Source organism: Dinoponera quadriceps, unplaced genomic scaffold (assembly GCF_001313825.1).
Source record: "Dinoponera quadriceps isolate SergipeBrazil2010 unplaced genomic scaffold, ASM131382v1 scaffold96, whole genome shotgun sequence".
Lineage (NCBI taxonomy): Eukaryota > Metazoa > Arthropoda > Insecta > Hymenoptera > Formicidae > Dinoponera > Dinoponera quadriceps.
The window spans coordinates 1,032,159-1,060,021 of record NW_014554269.1 but is presented as its reverse complement, the minus strand read 5'-3'; the positions used below and the strand labels follow the sequence as shown (position 1 = coordinate 1,060,021).

Sequence of the window (27,863 nt, the reverse complement as noted above, 5' to 3'; positions counted from 1 at the left end):
GTCACGACGGCGGGCGCGAGTCACCGTGAAAACCGACTATCTCGGGACAAAATGCACGGAAATTGGAATTTATTGCGAGGGCTCGTCGAGAGATGAAGAGGGAGGGAAAGCGAAAGAAAGAGAGGGAGAAATCAGCCGGCACCTGAAAGAGCGTTCACGTGCACGCGTGAAAGCGATAGCGTCGGGGGAGATACACGCGGATAGATTTCGAGCAAATATCAACCCTTTGCACTCGAAGTTTTTTTTTTCATTCATATTACCAGCAACTCGAAGCAATTTCAGTGGAAAGATCATATTCACATATAAGTAAATGATATGCGCGTTAAAAGAAAAGTCATTGTTGTATGTTATTGTTTTTTTTTTTATTTTGTTAATCTGTTAATAGTTGTTAATAGTTTGTTTTAAGTCTGAAGACAAATTTTAAATGGCTCCGCTCCGGAGCCCTCGAGTGCAAAGGGTTAAACAATAAACATCGACATCACACGTGTCAGTGAAGTGATTCCCGAATCGTTCGATGAAGTGTACGTGAGACGTAGAGCGCTGAGGAGCGACGTTGAGGGTGGATAAATATCGGCCGGAGTATCAGTATCGGGCGGTCGATGTTGATTAATTTGGATCACGCGCGACCGACCGCTTCCGTCAGTTTTCTAGTTGAGACTGTAACACGACGAGACAAGCGATCGTTAAATCCTCGTTAAGGAATTAACTCAGCGAGACAAGCGGCTGTGCGACGGCGACACAGACACGCACCGTCGACGTTAATGAGCGCGACAGCGTCGTGATCTTCGGTATCGCGCGCAACAATGGCTCTTGATCGTCGATATTTAATCTCGACGACCGAAACGTCCGGTTATCGCACGGTTTTGACAGTAATGAACGTTTTGCCGGATAGATGGCCGCGTAACAATGGCGACGCGCGTTGTAAATCGCTCTCTCGCTCGCTCGCTTGTTCGTTCGCTCGTTCGCTCGTCTGCGAATTCACTTTGAGGCCGCGGAATGTTAACGGGAATAATATTTCATCGAAAATCGATGCGTATTCGATGGGTTCCCGTCGTAAACCGTGATTGATTTATCGCCCTCGGCGGCGATTCTGCGAGCAACTGTACAGCGTTGGAACTGTAAAGCGCCGCGAGGGACGATCTGTCACACTTTGCGCGTCGGCCCTCGTCGAGTCGTATCGTTTGTCATTTTTGAATCCGATCGAGTTTCGACGGTGGCCGGATTCCTCGGTAATAATAATACGCGCCGATATCGAGCGCCGAGCTGCTGGTAATAGTAGACGAAACCTCCGTCGTTTCCGCATGCGAGTCCGACACGATGATGATCGGCTCACTTTTGCGTTTTCCGCGAACACGAACGAGCATTTTCGTTCCGAAGATGACTTTAGCGGCTCGTCAAAACCGGGAGGCCGATGATCCGTTAATCTGATAACCGAGAAGACGGAGCGCGCGCATCCCAATTTACCGCTCCTTCGAATATTACGTCGTCGCACGGCTTTGCAATCGCAACAGCTCGCACGGATCGTAGACGGCGACGAAGCGGTGCGACGTCTAAGCCGATCGCCGGAGAGAGAGAGAGAGAGCCTCTCGCTATTCCTGTACCTTCTATACTAGAAGCGCGGCACGGGACAATGACACCCGTCGTCCTCATCCCGAGACTGGCTCGCGCGCGCTGCAGGTGCGCCGTTGCGTCTCGTGCGCGCGATGCGACCGTCGCTAATTTAATCGATTCCCCTGAACCAAGACGAACACGGGGAAGTTTCTCGTTAGTCTTTTGTTGAATTTAACCCCTGAAAATTCTTGTAATTTACTCCCGATTGGAATATATAAATATCGTATCACTTTTCTCTCTCTTAAAGGCTTGAATTATTTTACATACATTTTTAATTAAATGGTTAGTCTCTCTGTTTTCTGAAAGTCTCATGTTAGTATCGAGAGTGTTTCTATCGAAGGCGTAAACATAACTGGAAATTGGTCGCTGAAAGTATGAAAATAAAATTACATATTGATCTTTTTCGATAAAAGTTAGTACATTGAAATGGAAGTACTCGAAAGTCGGATAACCAATCAAAATTTAATACAATGAAATTGCAAATTAGATACGCAATCGATTAATATATAACTTTGTTCTTATAATTCAATGAAAATAAATAACTGGTTTATTTATTGAAAAAGAAGTCTCCTATAAATGGGACACTTGACCTCTAATGGGTTAAGATAGATCTGTTCGCTCGGTTTTACTCTCTTATTTTTTATTTGAACGCTCGACTGGAATGAAGATTATTATAGATATAGGAAAGATTTCCGGAGCATTTCGCGTTAGAAAACATTGAAGGATGTTACACAGTCGGAATGTATAGCGATGATTTTTGCGCGTTATAACGCGGAATCCTTCGAGAAATCTTCTGCTTATACGACGGTCTTCCGTCTTTACGCGAACGGAGAAATAATTCCTCAGCCAATTTCCCGCTTTATCTTCGCGCTTGCTCGCGTTTATGCGCGCGTCCTCGAGCCGTCTAGCAGTAAACCCCGAGTCTTGGACGACTCGTTCTTCCGGTCTCGCAGCCTCTTGAGAGCTGCGAAAATTAATTCCGCGCGGTGATATGACGGCACGTTGTAGGCGCGATCTCTTCCGGCTTTATGCGCGAGGAGTTATTGGCCGTGACAACCTCGCGCTACTCTAATCTAAAAAATTAGGCACAGCATAGCCGTAATTAACCATCGTAATAGCGAAACGTGGTTTAAAATGTTCCTGCCAGAAGGTAATTTTGTGCGAGCGTACTATGAAAATTGTGCGATGCATTGTCGCTCAGCTGGTCGAACGATAGTTATTACGCAGATACAGTTTAGAAAATTGAAGAAAATCGTGTTAAGATCTAAAGATTTTTCTTACGAAGGAAACGAAAATTCATACAAAATTCCAAATAATTATACAAAATTCTGGGTAATTTTCTTGTCAGTGCGGATAAACATTTCACATCTGCAGAAGTGTATTACGTCTTATTTTCTGTAGAAGGGATGCATTCCCGTAGATAAGTAAATATATAAAATTTTCTTCACGACAGATTTACATTCTCGCTCATTACGTCAGACAAATATTATGCAGATATAGTACGGAAAATTGAAGAAATCGTTGTATTCGAAGTAGAAAATTTCCTTTGTAGAGATGAAAATTTTTTGCACGGCACTGACGTTCATATGTCAAACGATAATCGTTATTCGGATACTTACAACTCGAGAAATTGAAAAAAATGCGTTTTGCTTGGAAGTGAATATTTCTTTCGTGAGAACGAAGGTTTTCACCGGCGGATTTTCAATTGCGAAATACGAAATCCTTGGTATCGAGTAAAAACCTGAGGTTTCCGGAGTGCTCACGCTCCTTTCAACGGTGAGCGACGCGCTCGGATTTACGAGACGGCGCGGCTTCTCCGCGTCGCAGTTTCCTAAATGCGTCTCCGACGTAAGCCGCCGGGAGGCGGCGGCGGCGGCGGCCTCCCCTCCGGCATTTTCGCCGGATCGACACGAATTTCTTTTCTTCCAGCTGCAACTCCAAGAATACATCGCGCTGAGCGAAAGGGAGAAAGAGAGAAAGAGAACGAGAACGAAATAAGAGATAGAGAAAGAGAGAACCTCCCGTCGGGGAAAACCAACGTGTCAACCCAACCCTCTGGGGACGCACGTGGGCGTCGCTTTAGCCTTAGCGGTTTATACTTAGTTTCGTCATTCAGGTCGCGCCAAATTACGATGGTGGCAGCGGCGCGCGACGTCCGCCCGTCGCGAAAAGTACAACTGCGGCCGCAATTGCCGGGCCTTCGCGAGAGGTGTTTTTGCGTCATTACGTCGTCGAGCGCGCTGCGCAATATGACAGCAGCAGCGCAGCACCGTCGCCGTCGCTTCTTCTTAAGCGAACGACAAACTGGCCGATCCGCTGCCGCCGCCGTCACCACGTTTCTCGCGTTCCCTCGCTTTTACGACATTTCCCCCCCGAGCGGTCTTAATTCGGGGCATTCGTCGCGCCAGGTCGCCCGTTACACTCGATCGGTAATCCCCCCGATGTGGCAAAAACTTATCTCGATCTCGGCTCGCGCCGGGAAACGTTAATAGACGACGAGCACGCTGCATTCGCGTGATGCGTCCGAGTAATTAAAGGAGGTTGCACAACGCGAGAGAGCATTATTAACCGCTCCTTTTTTCCTGCACTCGCGATCTCGCGCTCCGATCGGTTTTTGCGTCCTCCTCGAGGTCGCGCGGGATTGCTCGTTTGCGGTTTCATTTTGCCCGGCGCATCCCGAGTCGAAATTTCAGTTCCACGCTAACCCCCACAGGGTTCCGTCGAACTTGGAAGAAGACGCTGCACAGGTTGTTGCCCTAGAGTTAAGATTGAACTTGATAAAAATCGTTCTGACATACGAATATTTTTTCGCATGCGATACGTGCTTACTGATAACTTTCGACCAACACAATACGAGTTTTCTCGTGATCGCTCGATAATGTGTTAAGATTAATGAAGGATTAACCGCGAGTGGAATTATAAAGCGTAAGTCGAAACGTTCTCCCTTTTGTCTCTCGCTCCCTCGGAACAGCTATATAATGTTTCCCGAGATTGACCATCAATATATAGCTTTGCAATGCGAAGTTTGCACACTGAGGAAAATTTCCATAAGCCGATTAAATCACGTATTCGATTGTTTTTTATTGTCCGACTAAGCGATGGATACGTTTATCCGATGAAGTTACCGATGAAGCCTAATCGGAAAATTAGTCACTTGTAATTTTTTATCGGATAAAGGTATTACTTGGTCGGATGAAATGAAATGATCGGACATTGGCTCTTGATATTATCCGTTTGTTACTTTTTAATTGGATTATCCGATCAGATATGATCGGGTATTTTCCTCAGTGTATACACGCAAAGCGGCGCACTAAAGAGTTAAGATTGAACTTGATAAAAATCGTTCTGACATACGAATATTTTTTCGCATGCGATACGTGCTTACTGATAACTTTCGACCAACACAATACGAGTTTTCTCGTGATCGCTCGATAATGTGTTAAGATTAATGAAGGATTAACCGCGAGTGGAATTATAAAGCGTAAGTCGAAACGTTCTCCCTTTTGTCTCTCGCTCCCTCGGAGGAGAGAACAATCGCGTCTGTTGCGGCACGCGTTCTAGAATCGGCGTGAATGAAAAGAAAGCGCTTATCTCCGCCTCTCGGCCGGAGATTTTGCCGCGGAATACAAATAGCGCGTTACATCACAATGGAATATTACCGTTCGATAGAGTATCGCGGTAGCGGCACGTTATTCGTGCATCACGGTGCGTGAAGCTCTTAGGAGCTTCTTTGTTGCGCCAAACAACCGTGTGTACCGTAAACGTGGCCGTCGATACGCCGTTTTCTCACCTCTGCGTGTCCGTTGTACGCGCGACCTTCGACTTCAATGTCGGCCGAGAAATGCGAAATCCACGCGATAATCATCGACACGCGTCGGGCATGATGATTTTCGATCAGTTTCCTCGCTGGCATCGCGTGCCACCGCGACGTGACAGCGCGACATTACGAGCGAGATCGTTCGGAATTGATACTCGACGGGATCGCGAGTGGAGAATCACGGTAATATGAAATCCCGGCGTGAAAGAAGTTGAATGAAAGCCTTGATCCGTGTTTTTCGCTCTGACAGACTTCGCAATTTGATGGATTTCCTACATCTTTTTTTAGCATTCCTTGCAATTCAACTAAATGAATTCGGAATTTTAGAATATTCCATTAATCCATTAAATATCCATAGATTGGTATTAGAATTATCTTTATCGAAGGCACAAATATGTAAAATAGAGAAAATCTGTTGCTCAAAATACAACAAAATATAACACGAAATGACATATTAGGCCGGTGACTTGATTGATTAAACAAAGAAGCGTCCCGCAAATAAGAAGTTAGCTGTTACTCGTTGGAGCGTATTGGAATTTGAGGAATTTCTGCCGAGAGATGAAAAATCTTTCACACGCCGGGGAAAAGTATGAATCAAGGGCGGGACAAGTGTCAAGGGTGACGCCGATCGCTGCCGGGATAAAGGTGATCGTAGGCGCAGGTGCTTTCGAGAATAGCGAGTCCGACGAGGCCGTCTTAAAGCGTGCCACTGTGTCAGTAACAGTACTCCTCGTAAAAGAGGCTCGGCCTGTCGAGGGTTACGACCCGCGACCCTGCGCGCACGATACCTCCCGATATAAAGAGCACTTGATATCCGAAAGAGTGCTCGCGCTAATAAACATGCAGTCTGACTATAAAGATCGGAAAGTGCGTCTGTCTCTCTCTCTCTCTCTCTCTCTCCTCTCTTTCTTTCTTTCTCTTGGCGTTGTGTAAAAAGCGTCTTGAAATAGCCGGTCGTTGTGGCGTACATGACTCTCCCGTATGTTTTTCCCTCTTTTTTTACGCCTTTCGTGGCTGTTTATTAGAAGCAAGAGTATATTTAGAAAACTCGGCGAACTCTCGGCGCGATCGGCGCTCCGTCGGCGCTGCTCAAATTTAACGAGTGAAGCCTCTTAAAGGTCAGTTTACTCGCGGACGTGTTAACTACGCGCGCGCGCGCACGCTGAGCCGTTTTAAACTCTACCATTTCTCCCGCGATTATTACGCTGTTAGAAAAGCGACTCTAGTGTTTACTCTCCGCGGCAAATCCCTCGTTGCGCGCGATTACAGTCATTTTCGTCGCTAACGTCTTGTTCTCCCCTTCGAGTTCGCGAAATGGACGCGAGGCGAAACGCGGCATCGATGCGAGGAAAAGAGAGAAACTGTTATGCAANCCCCCCCAATCTTTCACTCTCTCACGTTTCTCGGAACGTGCAATCGTGCGTTTATTCGCGTTTATTTCGAAATTTCGGCGGTAATAGTCGCGCGATCGGATCGATTCTCGCCAAGTCGGCGACCGCGGCCCAAAGAAACTCGTCGATTATCCCGCGGTCGTACGTTTCCTTGTCGATCGGCGTTTTCCTCGTCGTTGGCGGCGATCTACTCTCAAGTCTTTTTTTTTTATCGGACGGACTCTCCCTTCGGCTTCTCCATCGGTGGGTACTCGCCGTCTCTCGAACGGTCGCCGTGTTTAGTGACGAAACCGGGATACAGTATTAGATAGGAATCCGTGCGCGCGGTTCCGAGGCCCGCGTCTTTCGAGTGAAAGGCTGGGGAAACGCTATCTCGCTTGAGATTCGACCCGGCCGGTCGACTCGGCCGGGACAAAGTTGCCCAATACGTGTCGCCGCTGAAATCGAAATTCGAGAAATTCACGTGAGAAACTTGCGATCCGATCGATCCGCGGCAGCGGTTACGATTTGACTCGCAACCGGGATCGCTTGGGCACCGAAGTGCCCTCGTGAGAGAAACGATCGAGCGTGAGCCTGTCGTTAACTTATGTGTCACGGTCACTTACGAATGTAGGATTGTGGCAATTGTAGGATCTGACGAACCTAACCGTCCATTTGCGGCGTGAGAATAGATGTCCGGATACAAATTTACCGAGCGGAGGTTTCTCGCGTGCGTCTCGGGCTGTTTTAATTTTCATCGCTTCCGCATTAAATTTTTCTCTACATCAGCACGAACTTTTGATACTTCTCCCTTAGTGTTAGGACGTACGGAAAAATCGCTACGGTGTTAGTATCGGTATTAATAAAAATGTTATCAGTAAGGCAAAATGCGAAGCTTATATTTGAAATTATTCATTACCTTAGCTTGGTTTCAATTCGATTTAAGAGATCGATCAACCCCCTCTTAGTTTCTATTTTACTCTTCAATTTCCAGCTTCGTATCATCATTTCGCTCGATAAGAGAGGACAGTCTCAAAGGTGTTCGCGGATTATTATCGTGAAAATGTTTGCACCGCGCGAAAATGATCCGCATCCGCGCGCGTGACACAGCAACACGTTATCCCCCTTTTATTACTATTCCTCTCACGCTTTATCCCCCGGCGCAAGGATATCCTCCAATTTGCCAATCGAGAGTTAAAACGCCGGCTGCAACGGCACGCTCGCCTCACGGCCATGCCGTTCTGGAAAATTGAATTCGACCCGATTCGTTGACCCGCGCGGCCCGTCACGACCCGTCGCGACACTGTTAACCGGTTAACGGCCGGCATTAAGTACCGCGGAATCAAAGTTTAAACGATTCCATTGTTGTCCGGCCGCGCGAGCTACGTGCCGATATGCGAGCGTCGTGCGGTTATACACTCGCCTCACGTCACGTCACGTCAGGTCGGCTCGTTAATATTAAAAACGCACCGGTTCGATGCCAGGTACCGTTCCTAATGATTTCCGATCGCGCGCGCGCGCGCTGCTAAATCACGTCGTAACGCTCTTACCGGCCCCGTGAAACGCGGCTGCTGCCCCTCGGCTCTTGTCCGAAACGATCATCGAGTTCCTCGCAACGTAATAGACAAATAGATTACGTCGAGCGTAATGCCCCGGCGTGTCAGTCGCGCGAGCGCGCGCGCTAATGTGCTCGGGCGTCAGCCGCGCTCGGATAAGTCATTTCCCTGTGATCTACGATACCATTGTTAGCCGCGATCGAGTTTCGCTATTGCCGTGATCACCGTTAATCTACGATCTCTCCCCGTCCAGCCCGGGAAACCGGGGGATTCGTCGATCGCCGCCGATCGCTGCGATCGATGTTATCGATCGGCTTCCATACATTCATTCTATTCTCGCGGAACGCGCGCGATGTGAGAGCACACCTGTGGGCGCATCTCGCGCGTTGCGTGTCAAGATTGCGTGGGAATCCGAATCCGATGGGATTCAACCGCTCGGACACGTGCCAGCCTATGATTTTCGCTCGTTGCCGAAGCCGATATACGCGCGAGAAGAAATTGAAATTTCTCAAGTCAAGTCGAGGAATAAATGCCAACAGCGGGCCGCTGTCAGCTGGTGCGTTGACACCTTGTTTGCGAAAATTTATCTCCGCCCGCGCGAGACGCATTAGCATATTGTGTTCTCGGCGTGTTGTATCGTTCGCTCGCTGAAGTTTAGACTTGTCTCATTAAGCAAATCCGATCGTCGACCGGCCGGCGGTACTATTTTCGGCGGTCGAAATATCTCCGGCCGGGAGAGAGAGAGAGAAAAGTATCGCGCCGTTTCCTTTCAAGGTTAACCTAATTTGACGTGCGCTTAATTACGATTTCTGTCCCGTCGGGGAACCCGGTTATCGTTGACACGACGCGGGCTCTCCTTTCAGAGCACAGCTCGAACAACCGCCCACGTGCTGCGAACGTGCCTGTACACGCCCGCGCGGCCGTTCGTCGCGGTTGCACGACCGAAAAAAGGATCGATATTAATTACACTTAACGGGCCGTGAACGTTCCATTGACCCTACGAACGTTGGGTCTGAAAGATATCGCGCACGTACGACTCATTGCTCGAGCGCTTCGCGAAGCCCGATGCGCAATTACAGGCGAAACTTGAACGTATAGCCATCGATGCGACGATTCGTGTATAATTGAACTCTGGATGACGTGGAAAAAGGAATCGGCGAATTTAGAGAGGTATTACAGCAAATTATAGCAACAGATAAAAAGCGTCAGATCAACGTAGGTTGGAAAATTCATCTTTTCGGAATTAAATGCGATTTTCGGTCTTAGCGATACGGATAATTTGCTCGTCTTTTTGCATAGATCTGTGCGGCTATTTAATGTAAATTCTGATTTTCGTGCGGAATATATATGCAATCTACATGAGATAATATGAAATCTCTATGAAGTTTGTAATTTAAAATTTACATATGGTTTTTTAATATAAATCCTCTTTGATTATAAGATATTTCGGACTTCTAGAGAACGGTATGATGTGATTAAGCACTTTATAATTTGATATATCTTAATTCAAAATATTGTAATGGATATTCTAATTAGAGGATTCGCTTCGTGTGCTCTTTCGAATTCTCTGACCTATTTATTTAAGATCGTTATTTAACATTGTTGCATAATATTCGGCTCCCGATCTTACGTTGTGCGCTTTTTTACTACTTTGTATATTTTCTTATGCTGTGAATCAATACCGAATAAACTATCGTCAGTTCTCACCAGCCGCGCTATGACGAGTTAACAAACGTGGATTTAACGAGAGAGCCTTCGGTATCCGGGACGGGACTCTCTCCTCTCTCTCTCTCTCTCTGGCGTGCGCGATCGATCTTTCAGAGCTTCCTGGAAACTTTCCTATTTCATCTAAAGGGGAGATCCCGGTGTCACATTACTCGTAATCCGCGTCGCTAACGAACCGAACGATCCGGCTAAGGCATATGTAACGTTCCTAACGGTATATCGTAACTCGCGTACGCACGCTCGTTCTGCGGCTACTGGCTCGATTGTTTCCGTATCGACTCGCGTTTCCTCCTACGGGCACCCTCGGACTAACGACAATGCGACATAAAGCCCCAGTTCAACAGCAACGTTGTTGGATCGCGCTGCGTGGTAGGCCAAAGAACACGCGCACGGCTCGCCCAATGTAAAATTGAGATCGTGTAAAATATTTCACGGCTCAGTGTAACAAGGAGAGAGAACGTGTAAGTATAGAGTATGTTGCAAAATATATATTTACGATATATAATTATTTGTAATATATGACTCAGGGGTGACAGGAACGCGCAGAAAAAAGGCCGCATTCATTCGTGGTATCGTTAGTAAACGAGCTCCGCCTCGATCGAAATCCGCGCTGTGTTAAAAGCGTTAATGGAGCGTGACATTTCTCGGCGAACGTCTCGCTATTAATCGTGAGATGAAAGTGAGGAAAAGCGGCGGCGGGCCTCGGGATTTCGTTTACGTGCGGTTATTCTAAATCCGCGGTTATTCTAAACCCCCAAAGCGCCGCGTGCAATCCCGAAATGCAAATGCGCGCATTTTTATTAGCGCAATCGTGTGTGTATATGCGCGCGTGTGTGAGATTATGCGCCGGCGGAATTACCGACGAGGAAAGTATAGGCTCGCGTTTTCGACGAGTAAATACTCATTAGCATTCCTTTTCGTGCTCGGCCGTGAAATCGAAATTACTTGGCCGCGAGTCAAAGAAAGTAGCGGGCGTCGCACGCGCGCGCGCGGAATTGGCAACCGATGTGAATTATTTTCACTCCGCATTTTTTATTTCGGCGCCAAGCTCCGCTCGCTTGCCATTCGGGCCTCGTCTTTCGTAGAGGCGAAGGTAACACGACGACGGCTCTCCCGATCGTGCGGGAGACTCTCGATTTTCTTCTTTCTCTGGAATCATGATCGGCGCACGCTCGCTCTTGAGCGGCGGCGAATTACGGGTGCATTTTGAAAAACCGCGACGTTCGCGCCACATTACCCGGCCGAGCGGAGCCTGACGAAGCGGCTTGACTTTGTCTCCTTCGATATCTCGTTGGGATCGTTTATATTTATTACGAGCGTGCGCGATCATTCCCTGAATCGAATATCATCCAACGCCCATCCGGATATAACGTCAACAAAAAGTCGTTGTCCTTTTCCGTGCGTGCAGGGTTTCATCGGATTCTTATCATACTCATTTCACCTTACAATCTTCTTTAAAGTGGAATCACTTTTCATCCAGGCTCTGAATTACCGTCAAACTTTTCGCGTCACTTTTCAATGCAATGTAGATCAATTTCTATTTTTTTTTTTCTTTTCCCATAACTTCGAGTTAGGGGCAACAAAATCTGATTTGGATTTCTGATTTTTTCAAGCCGATCGTTATCGAACGATGCGATTGTTGCGAGAATCTGGACTTTTATCTTTTCGAACGAAAAGGAGAATGTCTCATCTCTCTCCTCTCTCTCTCTCTCTCTCTCTCTTTTGTCGTACGTTCTGTTCGCTCGCGATAGTACATACGAACGAGGCCGGATTGAGCGGTCAACGATCACGTAACAAAGTGTCTCCTCGGTATCGCGGGCGACACGACGCGCGCGGATCCGCGTGGTTTCACTACGAATCGGGGGAGCGAAATCATGCTACACCGGTCGGTGCAGTTGCATATTATACGTGTCATTGCCCGGGGCAACCACGAGCGAGAGAGGCTTGGCCAGTCATTCTCGACAAGTGTGCATCACGACATTGGTCTACCTTATATCCACCTACGTGCCGTACATCCACCCACGTACTCTACCTTATTCACCTTAACCCGCGCCCGCTTTCGGGGTCTCCTACAGTGACCCGCCGGTTAATCGGAATCGTTTGTGAGAAGTGCCGGCGATTTACGTGTGCATATAACGACGCGTGTGCAACATTCGAGGCGGAATTTTCCGCGCGAGTGCTCGCGGAATTTGCGCACTTGAAACACGAACAGACTAAGCGGCGCGAGCGAGACCGAATTCCCATTCTCTCTACGATTTCGGAATTCTTTTCGCTTAGAAGACGAATAACGAGCGAGTTTGGGAAAAAGGAAACATTCCGTATTAAACGTTCAAAGGTCTTCTACCGTGCTCCTTCGGTGCTACAAATGGAAACTCGTTTCCATTTTCTCCACTTGAAGACTCAATAGTGGAATTTAAAATTTCCACTCAAGCGTCGACCGGGGTGTGCCTTTATCTTCGGCGCGTTTGAGATCGCGCGTAAATCCGCGAGCGCCACGCGTGTAATTCACAGTAATTCGCGGCCGGCGTTTCTCTGACACTGATCCGCAGGATCGTTTCGCGCGATTGGATAAAATGTAACGCTCCGACGTAATGTGTAAATCGGATCGGAGCGAACGAGCGACGGACAGTCACTGCCGCCACCGCCGCTTTCTCGATTAGCATTGAAAATGGACGCGCAGGAAGATCGGTGTTAAATCGTAACGCCGTATGAAGGAGGCATCGACGGTTATTGCTCGGTCGCCAGTCGGCCTCAGCTTCGGCCTCCGCTTCGGCTGAAGCCTCCAGCCGGACCGGTTAAGCGGCGTCGCCTGTGAAAACATTTTATTCGCCCTCATAATGACACAGTTTGCGCGCGATAAGCGACTCGGAGTATCCGCCGAGTGAAAAATTTCCCTCCGTCCTCGCTCCTCCGCCCTTCTTTTTCCGCTGCGCCTTTTTTTCCCAGCGCGCGAGATATTCTCACCTCCGTGCCGGCAGCTCGTTAGTGATTTGCGTGGCAACAATGGCCGACAGGAGGCTGGGTAATTATTCCGTATACATGCGTGTATATATATATATATATCTCTCTCTCTCTCTCTCTCTCTTCCTCCCCGTCTTTCTCTCGTTCTCTCGCTTTCTCGCCTCTCATTTGCCTCGCTGCCGATCCTCGGTCGTCCTTCTTCGCCGCCGAGTGTGTGTAATCCTCCGTCCTGTCGCGTTCGCCGGCGAAACAAGTTGTTCGGTCCCACGTCTTCGACCTCCAACGCGTCTCCCCCGGACAATTCTTTCGCCCGGGTAATCGGGTAGGCTGTTTGTATGCACTCGTATGCGCAGCTGCATTGTTGTTGCAAAACACACGCGGGCCCCGGTAATCGACACGTAACGCGCACCCGGGAATAGAGCCGGGCGGACGGGAGCGAGAAGAAGTCCGACAGAAAGAAAGAGAAAGAGAGAACGCGAAGGACGGGTTAATCTTGCGTAACGTAATACAGCGAGGCAACGAGAGGACCTTGTTCAGTTTCTTACGGGTCTCGCGATTGTTGACCGGCACCGGTGAACCGTACGAATGCCGCGCGCGCGTGATATAACGACGGCTGTCAATTTTACCCGGCTCAACTGTGTCGCGTTCTTCCTTCCCTTTCGATCCGCTAATTTGCCCGTGAGAAGCAATTCATCGTCGGGCGATCGCGGGACCATCGTGAAAAACCGCGGGAACTGCATCGGGGGTGTCCCTTCGACTCCGTTCGTCTCCATTCATCTACCGCGGAAATAAGACCGTGTATTTGACGTTCGTGACAACGCCGAATCTCACCGTTCCCTCGTTTAATCGGACGTTAAGGCGGTAAAGCCAGCTGATGCCTTTTGATTGATCAACAGAGCGTCTTCGATACTTTTAGACTATATATAATTATTAGCGTCTAATAAATTATTATTATTATTATGGAATTTCTTGCTCGCTTCGTGCTGAATTTCTCGCGCGGTGATAATTCAGACTCTCGGCCTGCGCCCGGACAAAAACTTAATAAACAAATAACACGAAGTCGGACAGACGACAAAGACGGCGGAATAAAAGCGAAACACGGCGTATTTTTTTTTTTTTTCTTTCTACCGCCGGCTGAGATCTCTTGTTTTTCCGGCGAATTTCACACCGCTCGCCGGTATAATTCGATCCCGAAGCGCGGCGACTTCCTGAATCGTAATTGACACGGTCGAAGTCCAGGGCGTGTCGATCGGTCGGCGTATCCTTTAACCGCGGTGTGCACTCCTTCGCCGAGGAATTCGCGAGGCATCGGTAATCTCATGAGGTTTTCCTCCGGTCGTTACGCGGTCGCAAAGTTAATTGAGTAGAAAGCCATTCAACGTAGAAATTTGCCGGATCTTCTTCTGCCGGCCGTATTAAACGTCTCCGCGTGGTATAACCCGTCGAAGTGACGGCGGATAGAGGGAGGAGGGAGAGAAATCTATTATTATGAATACATCGCGGAGTAACGTAGAGAAACGAAGGAGCAAGAGAGAGAGAGAGAGTCGGATTGCGACGCGCGGTCAATGCGGCGCTGTCGCGCAGTCGATCGTTCCGCTCGACGAATCGTGCCTACAAATTTCCTACGTGCCGTGGAAGAGAAAGGTTAGAATTATATCCGCCAACTCTGTGTACGAGAAGAGACGAGGCGAGACGGGATCAGACGGAAGACACGCTCGTTCTGTCACCGCTGTTCTTGTTCGTCTTGTCTTCCGTCCGATAGCGCGGTTTCCGCGACGCGGCGTGGCGCCCGTCGTTATCGTGAAAGTGCATCCGATCATGCGGCGATAATTTTGTGACGCCTTGTCACACACGGCCGGCAGAGAATTCCCGTCGAATCGCGCGGCTCGCAGGCTCGTCGCGACGGAAGAAATCGGGGGAAAACTTTGCCGTCCCACCGCGTGACAAAAAGCAGCAGTGCCGCGAGAAATCGACGGTGTGTCGATTCGCGGAAACTTTCCGCCGCGAGGACGCTGCGGGAAAAGAAAGCGGAGTAGTGACGCTTAGAAAGAAGTCAATTCCGCTCTGGCTGTGATAATAAAACAATTTCAATTTATGTAAGCCGATAAGAGCCGATGTAGGTGGTATACGGAGAAAAAAATGTTGCCGTTATATTGAAATTGTTGCTAATGCATACAATAATGTTCGTTGCGACAGCGATAAGGTTTAATTGGCATAACAACATTAGCTAATGGTTCTTAATAAATCAGAAACAGTTCTGTTGGCAGAATAGGAAAATTCTACTACTCTTAGAACGTGGTAATTTATTGTTGGAACAAAATAAAAAATATATAAATAAATGTTTTTCCATATTCACTAATTTGCAGCGAAGTAATTTATAGATTCAGCTCAATAATCCAGCGAATGACAATTAGTACTTTTAACAAATCGTTTTACTGTCCACATATATAATTGATTTTGTTGCGACAGCATAAGATTTGTCATCCATGTTGTGCCAACAAATGATTTTTAACAAGATACGCATAAGTCAAACATCATTATTACACGTTCTTTAAGAACCTAATCGTATACATAATTATGTCGATTCGGCTTGCATAAATTATATTTTGATCGTACATCAGAGAATTTTATAAGATATGTAAATTAAAAGAAAATATATACATTTTGACGCACACCCTCTATAATTGGAACGATAAGTTATGATGATAATCGCTGAGCGGGCATTAGAATAATGCGATAACGCTGTCAGAAATAAATACAATGAGCGAATGGAAGTAACGATATCTCGGGAGCGTCTCTCGTGGATATAAAGACGTAACGGAAGGCAAAAGAGAAATCGAAACGCGTAACTATTCGCGCGACATTGAAGCAGAAGGACGAACATCGTCTTGTAACCGAACGCGTCCTCTATTTTCTCCTTTCTATTTCTAAACCGTACGATGGCTATATCGGCCCCGGCCGTTCTACTTTCGAGCCTGTTAGAGAAATTGATTTACGGACGTGTCTGATTTATTTTCCTCGCGGGCACACATTCCGCACGCGGGCGCGCGCACTTTTTTCCCCTCCACGTGATCTCGCGATCTCGCGCGCGATAGATGGCCGGTGCTCGACGCGATGTCGCCGACGTCGCGCGCGGACGTTACGTGTAAATGATTAAGAACCCAGACGAGGAGGAGGGAGGCTGTGAATGAGCACCGGCGAGGAGAGCGGAGCGGCCTCAGCGCGTCGTGGCGTTTTCTGCCGATCGCGCGGCGATATCGCGCCAGCAGCGCGACGTGAAAAATCCGCGTTATCGAAGTCGCTTGTAGCGCAATTAAAGATATATCGAACGAACGACGGATAGAACGCAGGATGTTCCTCCGAAGTCCCTTCGCCTCGTCTCCTCCTTGTTCTCCTCCGCCCTCGATCGACCGATTGCACGGCGCGATAACGTCTCACGGCCGAGGTGGGGACAGGTTTCCAGTACACACCGAGGGTTCGATCCGCGGGCACCGGATGTGCAGGCGACGAGACGCGTGGGATTCCTCTCCGGTGCATAGCACGCGAGTGCACCGCGGTAGCCGACCTGCCGGTGCAACGAGGGAACTTTCCCACTGAGCGGGAAATGATTTTTTTCCTCTTTTTCGGAAAGCTTGCTCGAGCGAGCCTGAAAACATTACGACGGGGATTATTCCTATTACAAGGCCAATTTTTACTCAGACGAAGCCGATCTTCTTTCCGACACCACGTGTGACCAAAATTTACTCGTCTTTGTTTCACTCTCCTCGCGTGCCGCCTGAGAGAGACGTAAAATGTGAGAGACTATATTATATTTATTTCTATATCTTCGCATATCGCCACTTGAATCAACTTGATTTCTCAATCTACTTGATATGGTTCTCTTTCATTCTCTTTAGAATATTATAGTCATAGCTAAGCAGTCAGAACTTTAGTTAGGGTAATGCGATCATTTACGAGGCAAAGGAGAGAATGGTTTTATTACTTTGCGCTTGTTATTCATTTATCAGCTTGCTCGTCGAAGTATCTCGAAGTCTCGAAATTTTCCAATTCCATTCTCGCGCGACGTCGGCGACTCCGCGATATTCCCGCAGCGAGCGCTCGCTGCGCTCGGTGGAGGTAAAACCATAGATTTCCGGCAAAATCTCATATCTCTTTGCTACTTAAAGAGGGAAAGAAAGGGGGAGAGCGAGAGACGTATGGTGCTTTCCGCATTCCGAGCGTGTCGGGATCGAACGCCGCGGCGCGTACGGCGAATTAATGCGCGTGCAACGGGATTTTCTTATTCGGCAGGCGTCGGCCTGCTGCCGCGACACGCTCTGTTTGGCTAACGAGGCGGCGGACGTGGCGGACCTTTAATTGCTTTTAATAAAGCCCAGCTCGCGGCCACGTTCTCGCCTGCTCGCGCGGCCAGGGAAGAGAGGTGGGGTTGAGCGAACAGGATCGCTTCGAGAACGCGTTTTCCCTCGCACCTACGTCGTCGCGACAGCGCGGGGGCGCGTCTCTCTCGGCCTTATTAGAGATTAGAGGCGGTGCAGGGTCCCGGGTATCTGGGTCGCGTTTTGCGAGCCTTAAGGACTGGCAAGGACTCCGGTGCGAAGCGTGTCAAGGACGACCAGGAGGAAGCGGTCCGCCCGGCGAACGAGTGAGCGAGCGAGTACCGACTTACCGTCCAATTATTGTCAATTGTGAGACAAGTGCCTCCGATTGCGCAACCGCTCATTCGTTAAGCCGCGCGCGCGCCATCGACAGAGGGAACTCATGAATTATCCGTTAATAGAGCGTCGACGGAAGAGAGGTACGGTATCGGTCGATAGAGCGGGTAGGCAGGTAGCTCCTTCGCCGTGCCGGGGAAGAAATTGCGCGAGAACCGGTGGTGGACTCGCTGCGAAAACGCTGCAGCGCGAATTAGCGCGGTGAATCGTGATGCGATCGGAACGTCCGTGTCGAAGCCTTGAAATTGACGACATCGTCGGTCGGGATGAATACGTCGAGTGGAATTCCATCCGAAGAACATGCCCGCTCTTATTCCAGTACTCTGACGCCTCGAACGGTCGAATTATCTCGGCAACTCTGTCGAGAAATCAACGAGAGCGAAGAGAACCGGGGGAAAAAATTCTATCCGGTGATCACTTGCGCTCTTTGAGCGCGATCCGACGCTTCGAACTGTCGAATGATCTCGGTGATTCTATTAGAAAGCAAAGAAGACGGAGGAGGAGAGAAAATAATCCGATCCGAAGAACGCTTCCCCTTCGAGTTTGTCAAGCGTGATACAATGTCTCGAATTGTCGATGTAAAGAGAGGGAAGAGAAAACGCGTCGTGCAAATTTTCACCCGACGGTGACTGGGAGAAATTTCACCGAACGGGGTGACGACTCATTGTGAAATAACAACATGGAGTCGATCGTCGGGCTACACAACGCGTCGGCGCATTGTTTCGCGATGATATTCGCCGATGTGTTTTAGTAACCGGCGATTTACGGTCCGGTAGGCTCGTGCTGCTGCCGAGCTACGTGACAATCAACACACCGGAAGTTAATTGTGGACGCGCGACGGACCCGACCGGAAATCGTGCAAACCCGGACGGAAAGCGATTAAACAGAGCGCAGTCACGCTCGTCGAAAGATAGAGAGCGAGAAAGAGAGAGAGAGAGAGAGAGAGAGAGAAAGAGGGAGATTCATTCAGCCGGTGAAAAAAGTTGGAATTTCATTCGCGAGAGACGGCTGCTCGCGAACGAGCGCGAACGTCGAGATATCGATATCGACTTGCCTCTCTTGGGGCATCGGGCATCGGAGCGACTTTCGATTAGCCTTGCGCTTTTCAGCGTTGCGTTTTCCTCGATGACCGAGTAGCTGCGATCACGGCCGGCGCGATAACTGGACCGTGAATCCGGTGTTTGACATTCTTATACATGAAATAGTGTGGAAAGTGTCTCTCTCTCTCTCTGTTTTTACGCGCTCGTGCGACGTCCTCCGCGCGGCGGGAGAATTCAGCGGATCGAGAAGCAGGTGCCTTCTTACTCCTTTCGCGGTGTATTTTCTAAGTGTTACTGGGATATGAGGGATTCGATGTGAAAGTAATTTTTCAAAAAGAAGGAAAAAGGGGCCAAATGTGTGCGCTTCCCTCCTCAAAGAAAAAGAAAATATTAGACGATCGATCTTTTGGACGCTTTCGTCTCAGAGTTTATTTGATCGTTTCATGTTAGGTCTTCCTCTTAGCTCGAGCTAAGACGGAATTATCATCTTAACTCTTAGATTTCAGGGGCTAAGATGAGATCGAAGAGTTACGATGGAATCATCTTAATTCTTCACTTTAATTCGGAATAGGGTGAAATTATCAGTAAAATGAATTCCGGGTTCGCTTACTCGCTCGCTCGCTCACTCCGACATATGTTTAGACATCGAGCGTTTTTGTCGGGGATTCTTTCGTTTAGCCCGTACAAGGAAGCGCCATAATTTTCCTGAAGGAGAGAGGCTCGGAACGCCGTTTCGCACTCCTCTTTTTCTCTCTTACAAGTGAGAGAGAGAGAGAGAGAGAGAGAGAGATATGGTAGGCTGCCTTTATTTCTCCATAAAGCCGAGTGAATTCTCGTTCTTGTCGCGGCCGGCAGTAGCGAGAAGAGAAAGAAAGAGAGAGAGAAAGACGATCGCCTCGTTTCTAGGTTGCCACGCAATGAGATATCGCGCGTCCTCTCGCTCTGACGAGGAAACGAGAAGACGATGTATTACTTCTTCGCAAGAGCGGGCTTTTTGCCAAGTTCGGCTATGCCGTTCCTTCGCAACGGTCGTTATCTACGCGGCATTATCTACTATTATTACGACGACGACCGCTGGCATAACGCGGGTGCCAAATTATCGCGCACTGATTGCCGCGGATAAGCGGTCGGAGAGCACGTACGCCGTGCTTCGAGTCCTCGGATCGACAAACACACGCAGATTTCCTTAAGCGGTTGTTGCGTTACCCTACGTAGCAGTCATGTAATCTTGCGTAATTAGACCTTATCTTGCATGAAATAGCGTCGAGCACGCATCTGCGTTACAGGTACACTGTAAATGATAATTCTTCCGTGTGTGATCATTCTTTGTGGTCCTCGATGCGTGCTTCGAACGATAAGATGCGGGAAATACACGCGACATCGGAAAATCGCCAGGTATTTATCAGCGAAATTATATTTTGCGCGATTCGAAGTCTCAGAAGTCCGTATTAGTAATTACGATTGGAAGCTCGTATTACGCAGGACACTCGGATCTGAATTTAGATTTTTGAATTCAGCATTAGAGATCGGGATTTTTTTAATTAAATCATTCTCATTGAGTCACACTATATTTATAATCGCGATTAGCAACTGAAAAGCTCGCATCTAACTTCGCATCAGACTCTGATTCTCTCACGTGTGGGACGAGTAGTTCCACAGATATTATTAATACAGACTTCAAAGCCCGCGTGTCGTTTAGATTTCCCTGTGAAGTCGACCCTGCGACGATCACGTACGATATCAAGCAGGACGACCGCGAATGCGGGGTCGAGAAAGGGCTTCCGAAGCATTCAGCTCCCATTTAAATAAATGTCCCTTAATGAAACCGTCGATGCGCCGCGCGCGCGCGCGCGCGTATCGTCCGCATTCGCCTCGGCTGAATTAGGTGGGAAGCACTCGAGAAATGCGCGGGAGATTAAGCGGCGCGCTATTACGCGACGGTTCTCTTATTTTCGTAATACCGCGGTGCGCGCCGGCGGATATAGAGGGTAGAAAATACAAAAAGAGAGAGAGAGAGAGAAATAAGCAGAACGGATGCGCGTCGGAGAAAGGAAGCGGCGTCTGTTTGGTGACCGAGGAATGCCCGATACACTTGATGAATGCCTGATGCTTCGAGATTCCCCGCAGATAGCTTCCCGCTCACACGTGACTCTCGTTTCCACGTGAATGGCCGCCGCCCTCCATCTCCTTCTCTCCTTCGCTCTCCTTCCCTTTCTCCCTCTTTCGTCTCGTCTCTATTCTTCTCCGACGCGCATCGCTGCTGTTTCCTCTCACTTTTCTCCATCTCGAATACCCCCCTGAGATCCTCCCCCTCCTCTTCTCCCGTCCGCTCCTCGTCTTAGGACGTAATAACAGACCTTTCGTGAAGGGTCCGCCGGATGGGCGCATCGAAACTCGAAAGTTTGATTAGCTCCCGGTCCATCCGAGGTTTATTTTGTAGACACGATACGTGGCGTGGCGGAGCTTGCTTCTTATTCTCGTTGTTCGACCCACGTTACTAGTTACGGTAGGAAAAAAAGGCGGGCCTTTACGGCGCCGACAAATCGGTACCGTTCTGCCTCGTGAAATCGAGTCGAGTCGTGTCATAATAGCGCGCGTCGGATTCCTCAGTCTGTTATCCCGTAACGCCTGTCTCTCCCTTTTCGCTCTAGGATTATTTCTATTTTGACAGATTACGGCGCATAATGTAGACCTCTCTTTTACCATTCCACATTATACCCGTAAATCGTTTAATTCACGATCGACTCCCGGAATGAATTTCTCATCAGGAGAAATTTCATCAGGAGACACATGGGTAGTGTCATCCCGTGTGTGCGCAGGCCGTAAATCTGAATAAATTCGACATTTTATATCTTGTGCTAATTTTGGACAATTTCAATGCGTTTCGATGCAATCCGGGCACTTCAAGTGTCTGGATTTCCGAGACTTGAGGAAACTTCGAAATGCATCCGGAAACATTTAGCATCAATTCTTCCCGCAGCTTTCTAATTTTGAGCGTTAAATATATCTCGATGATCGCGTCTCGAGTTAAGATTCCCTGAGCGCGATGTTTATTTCAAATTGATGCAGACTCTCACTCTCGGGTCGTAATTCACCGTAACATCTTCTCTTCTCAAGCCGCACGTGATCGAAACCACTGTACGTTTACGCGTCTCTGCGGAAAAGAAAAAGATTCATTGCGAATATTATCATGCGGAAACGAAAGCGAAATTAACAAGCGGGGAACGACGATCTAAGGTAAATCTCTCTTCCTGTTCCAGGCTACAAGGAAGATCTCCAAATGCGGATACCTCTTCGTCGCGCCCGGATGGGACTTCTCGAACCCGCTGAACCGGACAAAAGTGAGTCCAGCTGTTATCACTTGGCCGATATGGCCTGAATATCTTTCCGATTGCGCGTCATCGATCGATTGAATTACATCGCAAAGACGAGAGTAAAAGAGAGATAGAGAGAGGGGGGGAGGGGGGATAGATCCTCGGGGTCATCGACGATCGGAAGTGCGTGGGCGCGCCCGGCTCATCATCGATCACTTCCGTTTCAACGCTCTCGGCTACGCGACGCGTTATCGGCCGACGTATCCGTTATCGATCGGCGGATCGTAGCGGGCGCGCACGCTCGTGCAATTTTCTCATTATCGAGAAAGCGAGGATAAGCGGGCGCGTCATCGGCCGCATCCTCCGCGAGGCTCTCCTCGCGATACGTTTTTCCACGATCTCGCGATTCGCCTCCGCGAAACGTGACTCCGCGGAGAACACGTAAAGCCCATTCGTCCGCGCGTCCGTTTGGCCGAGGCCCGGCTTTATTTAACATTTATGACGCGCTGCGCAATGTTGTTCCTTTCTAAACTTTCTCCGATGTGAAATATACGATCGTTAACACTCCCGGTACGCGAATACGCGGCGCTTCTTTCTTCTTTTCCTTATCTCGACGTGCGGTGCCGACCTGCGTGCACCATGGAGAATCGGATTTTCCGCGGACGCCTCTCGGATCGCGTTGTCGCTCTCGTGCAGGTCGGCCGAACGGCCGATTGATCGGTCGATCGATCGATTGGTCGATCGCGGCGAATCTGCGTCAAAACTGCGAGAAACTCGGATACGGCCAGCTCGTGGAACAACTTGTCGTTGGTATGATTTATGGTCTTTTAATGGGAGTTACGGTAAACATCGGTTTCCATCGTCGGTTTACCGTTGCAATTTTCTCCGTCGAACGCTCTCCACGGTATGTGCGATTTGATTGACGCGTCGCTCGCTCACTCACCCGGCTGCGCCCGGGAAACGGCGCGGGTACCGTTAACGGAAAACGCGACTGTCGCGTCGAGGAAACCGGGGATCCGGCTAAAACGATAATAACAATACGTAACGTCGTTATATACGCGCAGGGCGGATACGTGCGTCGCCGGGTGTCGGATGAACAACGTAACCTTTCGGAGCCGCGCGAAGCGTTCGTATCACACGTATTCACGCGCGTACGTTGGAGCGACCATCTGCCAATTAAGGAAAAAATGATCGTGCCGCGTTTAGTTCTTGAATCACGAAGGAAATGTCAGGCGAGATGTCAGGCGAAACGCGGTTAAGTCGTCAGCATTGAGGATACAACGACGACAACCTTTGGTCGGGGGAGATCGCGCGTTTACCTGGCCGCGTGAGAGTTCCGTGTGTCACGCCGCGGAATATCGGTCGTAATTAGCGGACACGCGGACTCGTATTATATATTCGCGAATTGGACAGGAACGTTCGGGAAAGCGGCGAGAGACGTCGGTTTCTTGTCCGCCCGAGTGACGCGCGCGTGTGTCTTCGGGATCACGGCTCCTGATTATAGCTCCGAGATTTGAGCAATCGGCAATTATCGACACGTATCCAGCGGAAGCACACTCGCGTTACCGCTTCTGCTGGTCGCGCGAATAGAAAGCGGTCTCTCTCTCTCTCTCTTTCTTCTTCACGTGATGACCGTCTTTGGCCTCGATACCGATCTCGCTCGCGATAATCTCGCCGGATGATGTTCTATGACAGGCCGACCGCTCGATTTTTGCAGCAATTTTTCGAACTATCGTGAATTAGAACGCTTTCACGAAATTACGTCTCGCTTCGACCGTCCGATGGAAGTGCGACTTCTTTCGCGCGATGTAGCCTCCTTTCGGTGGACTATCAATATCTGTTGCTGTTTATAGGATTTATATAATAATTTAATTTAATTTCATTCATAATTTGATTCGTTCAGTAATTTTGGAACGGTCGATGACGCGCGATTTTAACCGCACCACTTTGTGCGCATGTGTGTTGCGTTTCTCTATATTGTTTTAAGGTTTCGTGTCTCGCATTATATTTTATACATGTTAATTACTGATTTCCATAAATCTCTTTATGGCTGCTATAACAACACTATAAAGTTGAAACTACCCATCTATAAAGACATACGACATCTATAAATGTAATGGCATTTCAAGATGTATTATCCATTAGTCGTACTTTCGATGGCGCATCAAGGAGGTCATTCATAAATTATCGAGCAAAATTACGCTCCTATACTTTCATTTCGCTGCCTAAATATTAAATGTTAATTTGAAACGACGTTAACGCAGACATATATATACAATATTATAAATATGAAAACAATTTTTTATTTTTTATTTTTCTTATTAATGCTATTTTTATGCATCAGTTGATCTAATAGAAATGCACAGATGATGGGAAGCGGTGTATAAATGTTTAAATATGTGTATATATATATTTCGAAGATATTAAGAATAGAAATTAAAAATAGCACCCTAATCTTAAGGAACGTATAAAAGGTACAACACGTATAAAAAGTGTTAACTTCAGTTACATATATCTCAGCTCTCGAATAGCCAACCTGTTTCTAATTGCATGAGTAATGAGTTAGATAATATTTCCATGTACATGCACATGCCATGTTCCATGCAATGCAAGCTTCATCGAATTCTTATCAAGCTCATTTCATTTTACAACCTTCTTTAAAGTGGGTTAACTTTTGATCCAGGATCTAAATTACGTCCAACTTTTCATGCCACTTTTAAATGCACAAATGTAGATCAATTTGTAGTTTTTTCATCATTTTGAATTATGGATGGATAAATCCGTAAACACGCGTGAGAACACCTATATAGACCTATCTTTACCTGTCACGCGTTATTGGCGCGGTATCTTTTTATTTTATCGTTACGTCACTTCTGACCCCCGGCAGTCAACCCTATAACGCCATCGAACAGCTTTCCATTACCGTTATTCCGAGCCGCCGCGGAGACCGCGTGCCGCTCGCAGAAGCAGGAAATAACTCGGTGAAATAACAACTCGCTTCATACCGTCTCGATTACCCCGGCGCTCTCGGTACAACCGATTAACGAATTATTGTCGTTCCAGCCGCGGTCGAAGGTATCATCGAACGATTACATGGACCGCGACGCGAGCCCGTAAATTCCGGTCGTTGCGCCGCGCCGGGCCGCGCTGCGAGAGACTCGCGTCGGAGAAAGTGAATAATTAGAAGCTGGCTCGAGGCGAGCCTCAAAATGCCTCCGAGGCCTGAGCGACGAAGCGGTGCGTAACAGCCGCTAATGCGCGATACCGCGATCCTTAATTAAGTGGACCTTGTTAATTCATGCGCGACGCAACACGCCGACGTCGCGTCGAGTTAAGCTTTCCTTCTCACTCCTCTCTCTCTCTCTCTCTCTCTTTCTCTCTAAGAGAGATAATCCTAGCAGTGTGATATTTATTTCCTTTTTATTTTTTCGATTGCATTAGCATCATATCGTGGGATATCACATTACACACAATCCGATCTTGATACACGATATTAAATCATCATGTATCTACGTCAATTGTTAATTAATTAATTATTATTATTAATTGGTAGTAAGTTACTTTTCGTAATGCATTATATTTATCGCGTACTTAAAGAGGCTCTTAACTCTATGGTTAAATTTATCTATCTGTTTGTTTGTCTTTTTCTTTCTCCCCCGGCCAACCCTCCGCGTTGACAAATGCCGTTGCTTACGTACGACTGTTTACCGTAGCCGCTTTAATAACGATCTTGGGCGACGCGGCTTGGGCGATACTTTATCGTCCCGGGTCGGTACTTAGGCGGATCCCGGCATTCTTCGCGGATTATTACTTAATATTTTACGACATTCCTGTACCGCGATTTTTTCCCCCGTTCGGCCGTATAAACGCATGCGCGAATATGCTCGCGCATATTCGCGAGACTTTTTGCCACTACGGGCCTTAAGATCTATCGTTATTCGTGCGCTAATAGGTTGGGCATAATTAACCCTCGAACGATCGCCCGTCTCGCGGAGGAACGCGAGCGGCCTTCCGGAGTACTCATGCGCCTCGTGCGCTGAGAGAAAACAAAATCGCTAATCTCGCCCAAGTTATAGTCGTTCTCAGTGTCATCCATATTCCCCTCCTTATCCTAGCGAAAAAGTAATAACATTATACACGTACAACATGTTATTATCATTAGCACTTGCTGCAAAATTCTCCTCGTTATAATTATTTCACAACGTAATTATGATCACAAATACCGAGCACTTTTATCCTCGGTGTGCGTTGAAACGTCAAAGCGACGTCTGTAAAAGTTCTTAGATAAATATCCCGCGTACATGTAAGGTGCGACAAAGGCGATGTCGTACATTCAAAATTAAGAGGAGGAAGATCTCCGACGAGCGGTCGTTCAATTTAGCCGTACTGGCCCTGGTTGTGTATAATCGACGATCGAATCGGTTCCCGTGTCGCTCAATCGGCCAGTCGCGCGACTTACACGCCATGCTCGGCCAAACAAGATAAATCCACGCTATTTACATTCACAACCACCGTGCCAGACGTATACACCGTCCGGTGTTTTGGCAAAGCCGTCGCGCCGCCGTCAAGACGAATTTACCTTTCGGCTTTGTTCACGGCCGGAGACGACGTACGGGCAGGCGGAAGACTCGCGCGGCATTTCGCACGTCTCGAATTTCACAACCGGACCCCGCGAGTCGCGCCGCGTATTACAACGTCGGCGCGTCCGACGATATAATAAAGCGACGCCTTCTATTTTCACTCCGGTAGTACCTCGAGGCATCGAGAAGTCGAGAATGGTAGGAATCTCTCACGGATCGTGAGATCGAAGAGGATCGATGGAACTCCGTCGTAATATTGCGGTTAGAGAGGTACTCTCGCGAGCGCGCGTAACTACTCGCGCGCGCGCGTCTGGAAATTACATTTTACACCGCCTCTCCGTTTCTCGCGATTTCCCGCCGAGGCCGAAACCTCCCCTGCGGATCGACGGACTTATTCACGCGGATTTTCATTACCTTATGCGGCATGAATCTCAGTTAACTTACAATTTTAAGGAAATCGTTTTTTTTTTCTTTTTCAATTTTTACGTTTTTCAACGTCACCACGTGGTGTTACTAAGTGTTGCTACGTAGTGTCGATGATAATACTATAAAAAGTGGTATAGTTGAGACCAAAAGTAACTATAATTTCTCTCAGTGTGGAAGAGAGATCGGGAAATATATCTTAATTTATAACGCAAAATCATAAATCGCTATGATATCGATGACTGCGCTGAAATCTTACCGTAACTCGAATTTACACGCGATATTTATTGGACACACTATTACCTTACAGACGACAATGTGTGGTTCGAATTCACGAGACTGTCATTTGCCGATAAGGTGTTACAAGAAAAAGGAATTAAGCCTGACAAATTAGTGGTTTGCGACTTACCGATACTCGAAATTGTTCGGCGTTCCCGTCACGTAATACCGGCTGTAAAAGCGCGACTATAAAAATACGGAAAACAATGAAAACCATCCGGTACGCCGTAAAGCAACGACGCGTGTGTGCAGGGTGTAATGTGACCCGTTATACGTTCGTAGCGCCGTGTTCGCGCCGTAAACGATAAGGTGCAACGACTGCAGCGATAATAACGGGCGGCTTGGCCCCGCTTTCATTGCGTAATGGCATTCACGGGCGCGCGAGGACAAACAAACATCCACCTGCGCCGCGACACCTGCGAGTGGACTTTATCGGTGGCGCTTTGATTTCGCTCGCACGGCTCGCGATCGCCTT

The 27,863-nt window shown here is 48.2% G+C and overlaps 1 protein-coding gene across 4 annotated transcripts in view; it reads left to right on the top strand.

The window, feature by feature from the left end:
* LOC106752329 (protein outspread) overlaps positions 1–27,863 on the top strand; it is a 214,409-nt gene that overhangs the window by 32,938 nt on the left and 153,608 nt on the right. For all 4 annotated transcript variants that reach the window (XM_014633954.1, XM_014633979.1, XM_014633970.1 and 1 more), the window contains exon 3: positions 22,053–22,133. In XM_014633954.1, coding sequence (XP_014489440.1) covers positions 22,053–22,133 — 81 coding nt within the window. The remainder of the gene's footprint in view (positions 1–22,052; positions 22,134–27,863) is intronic.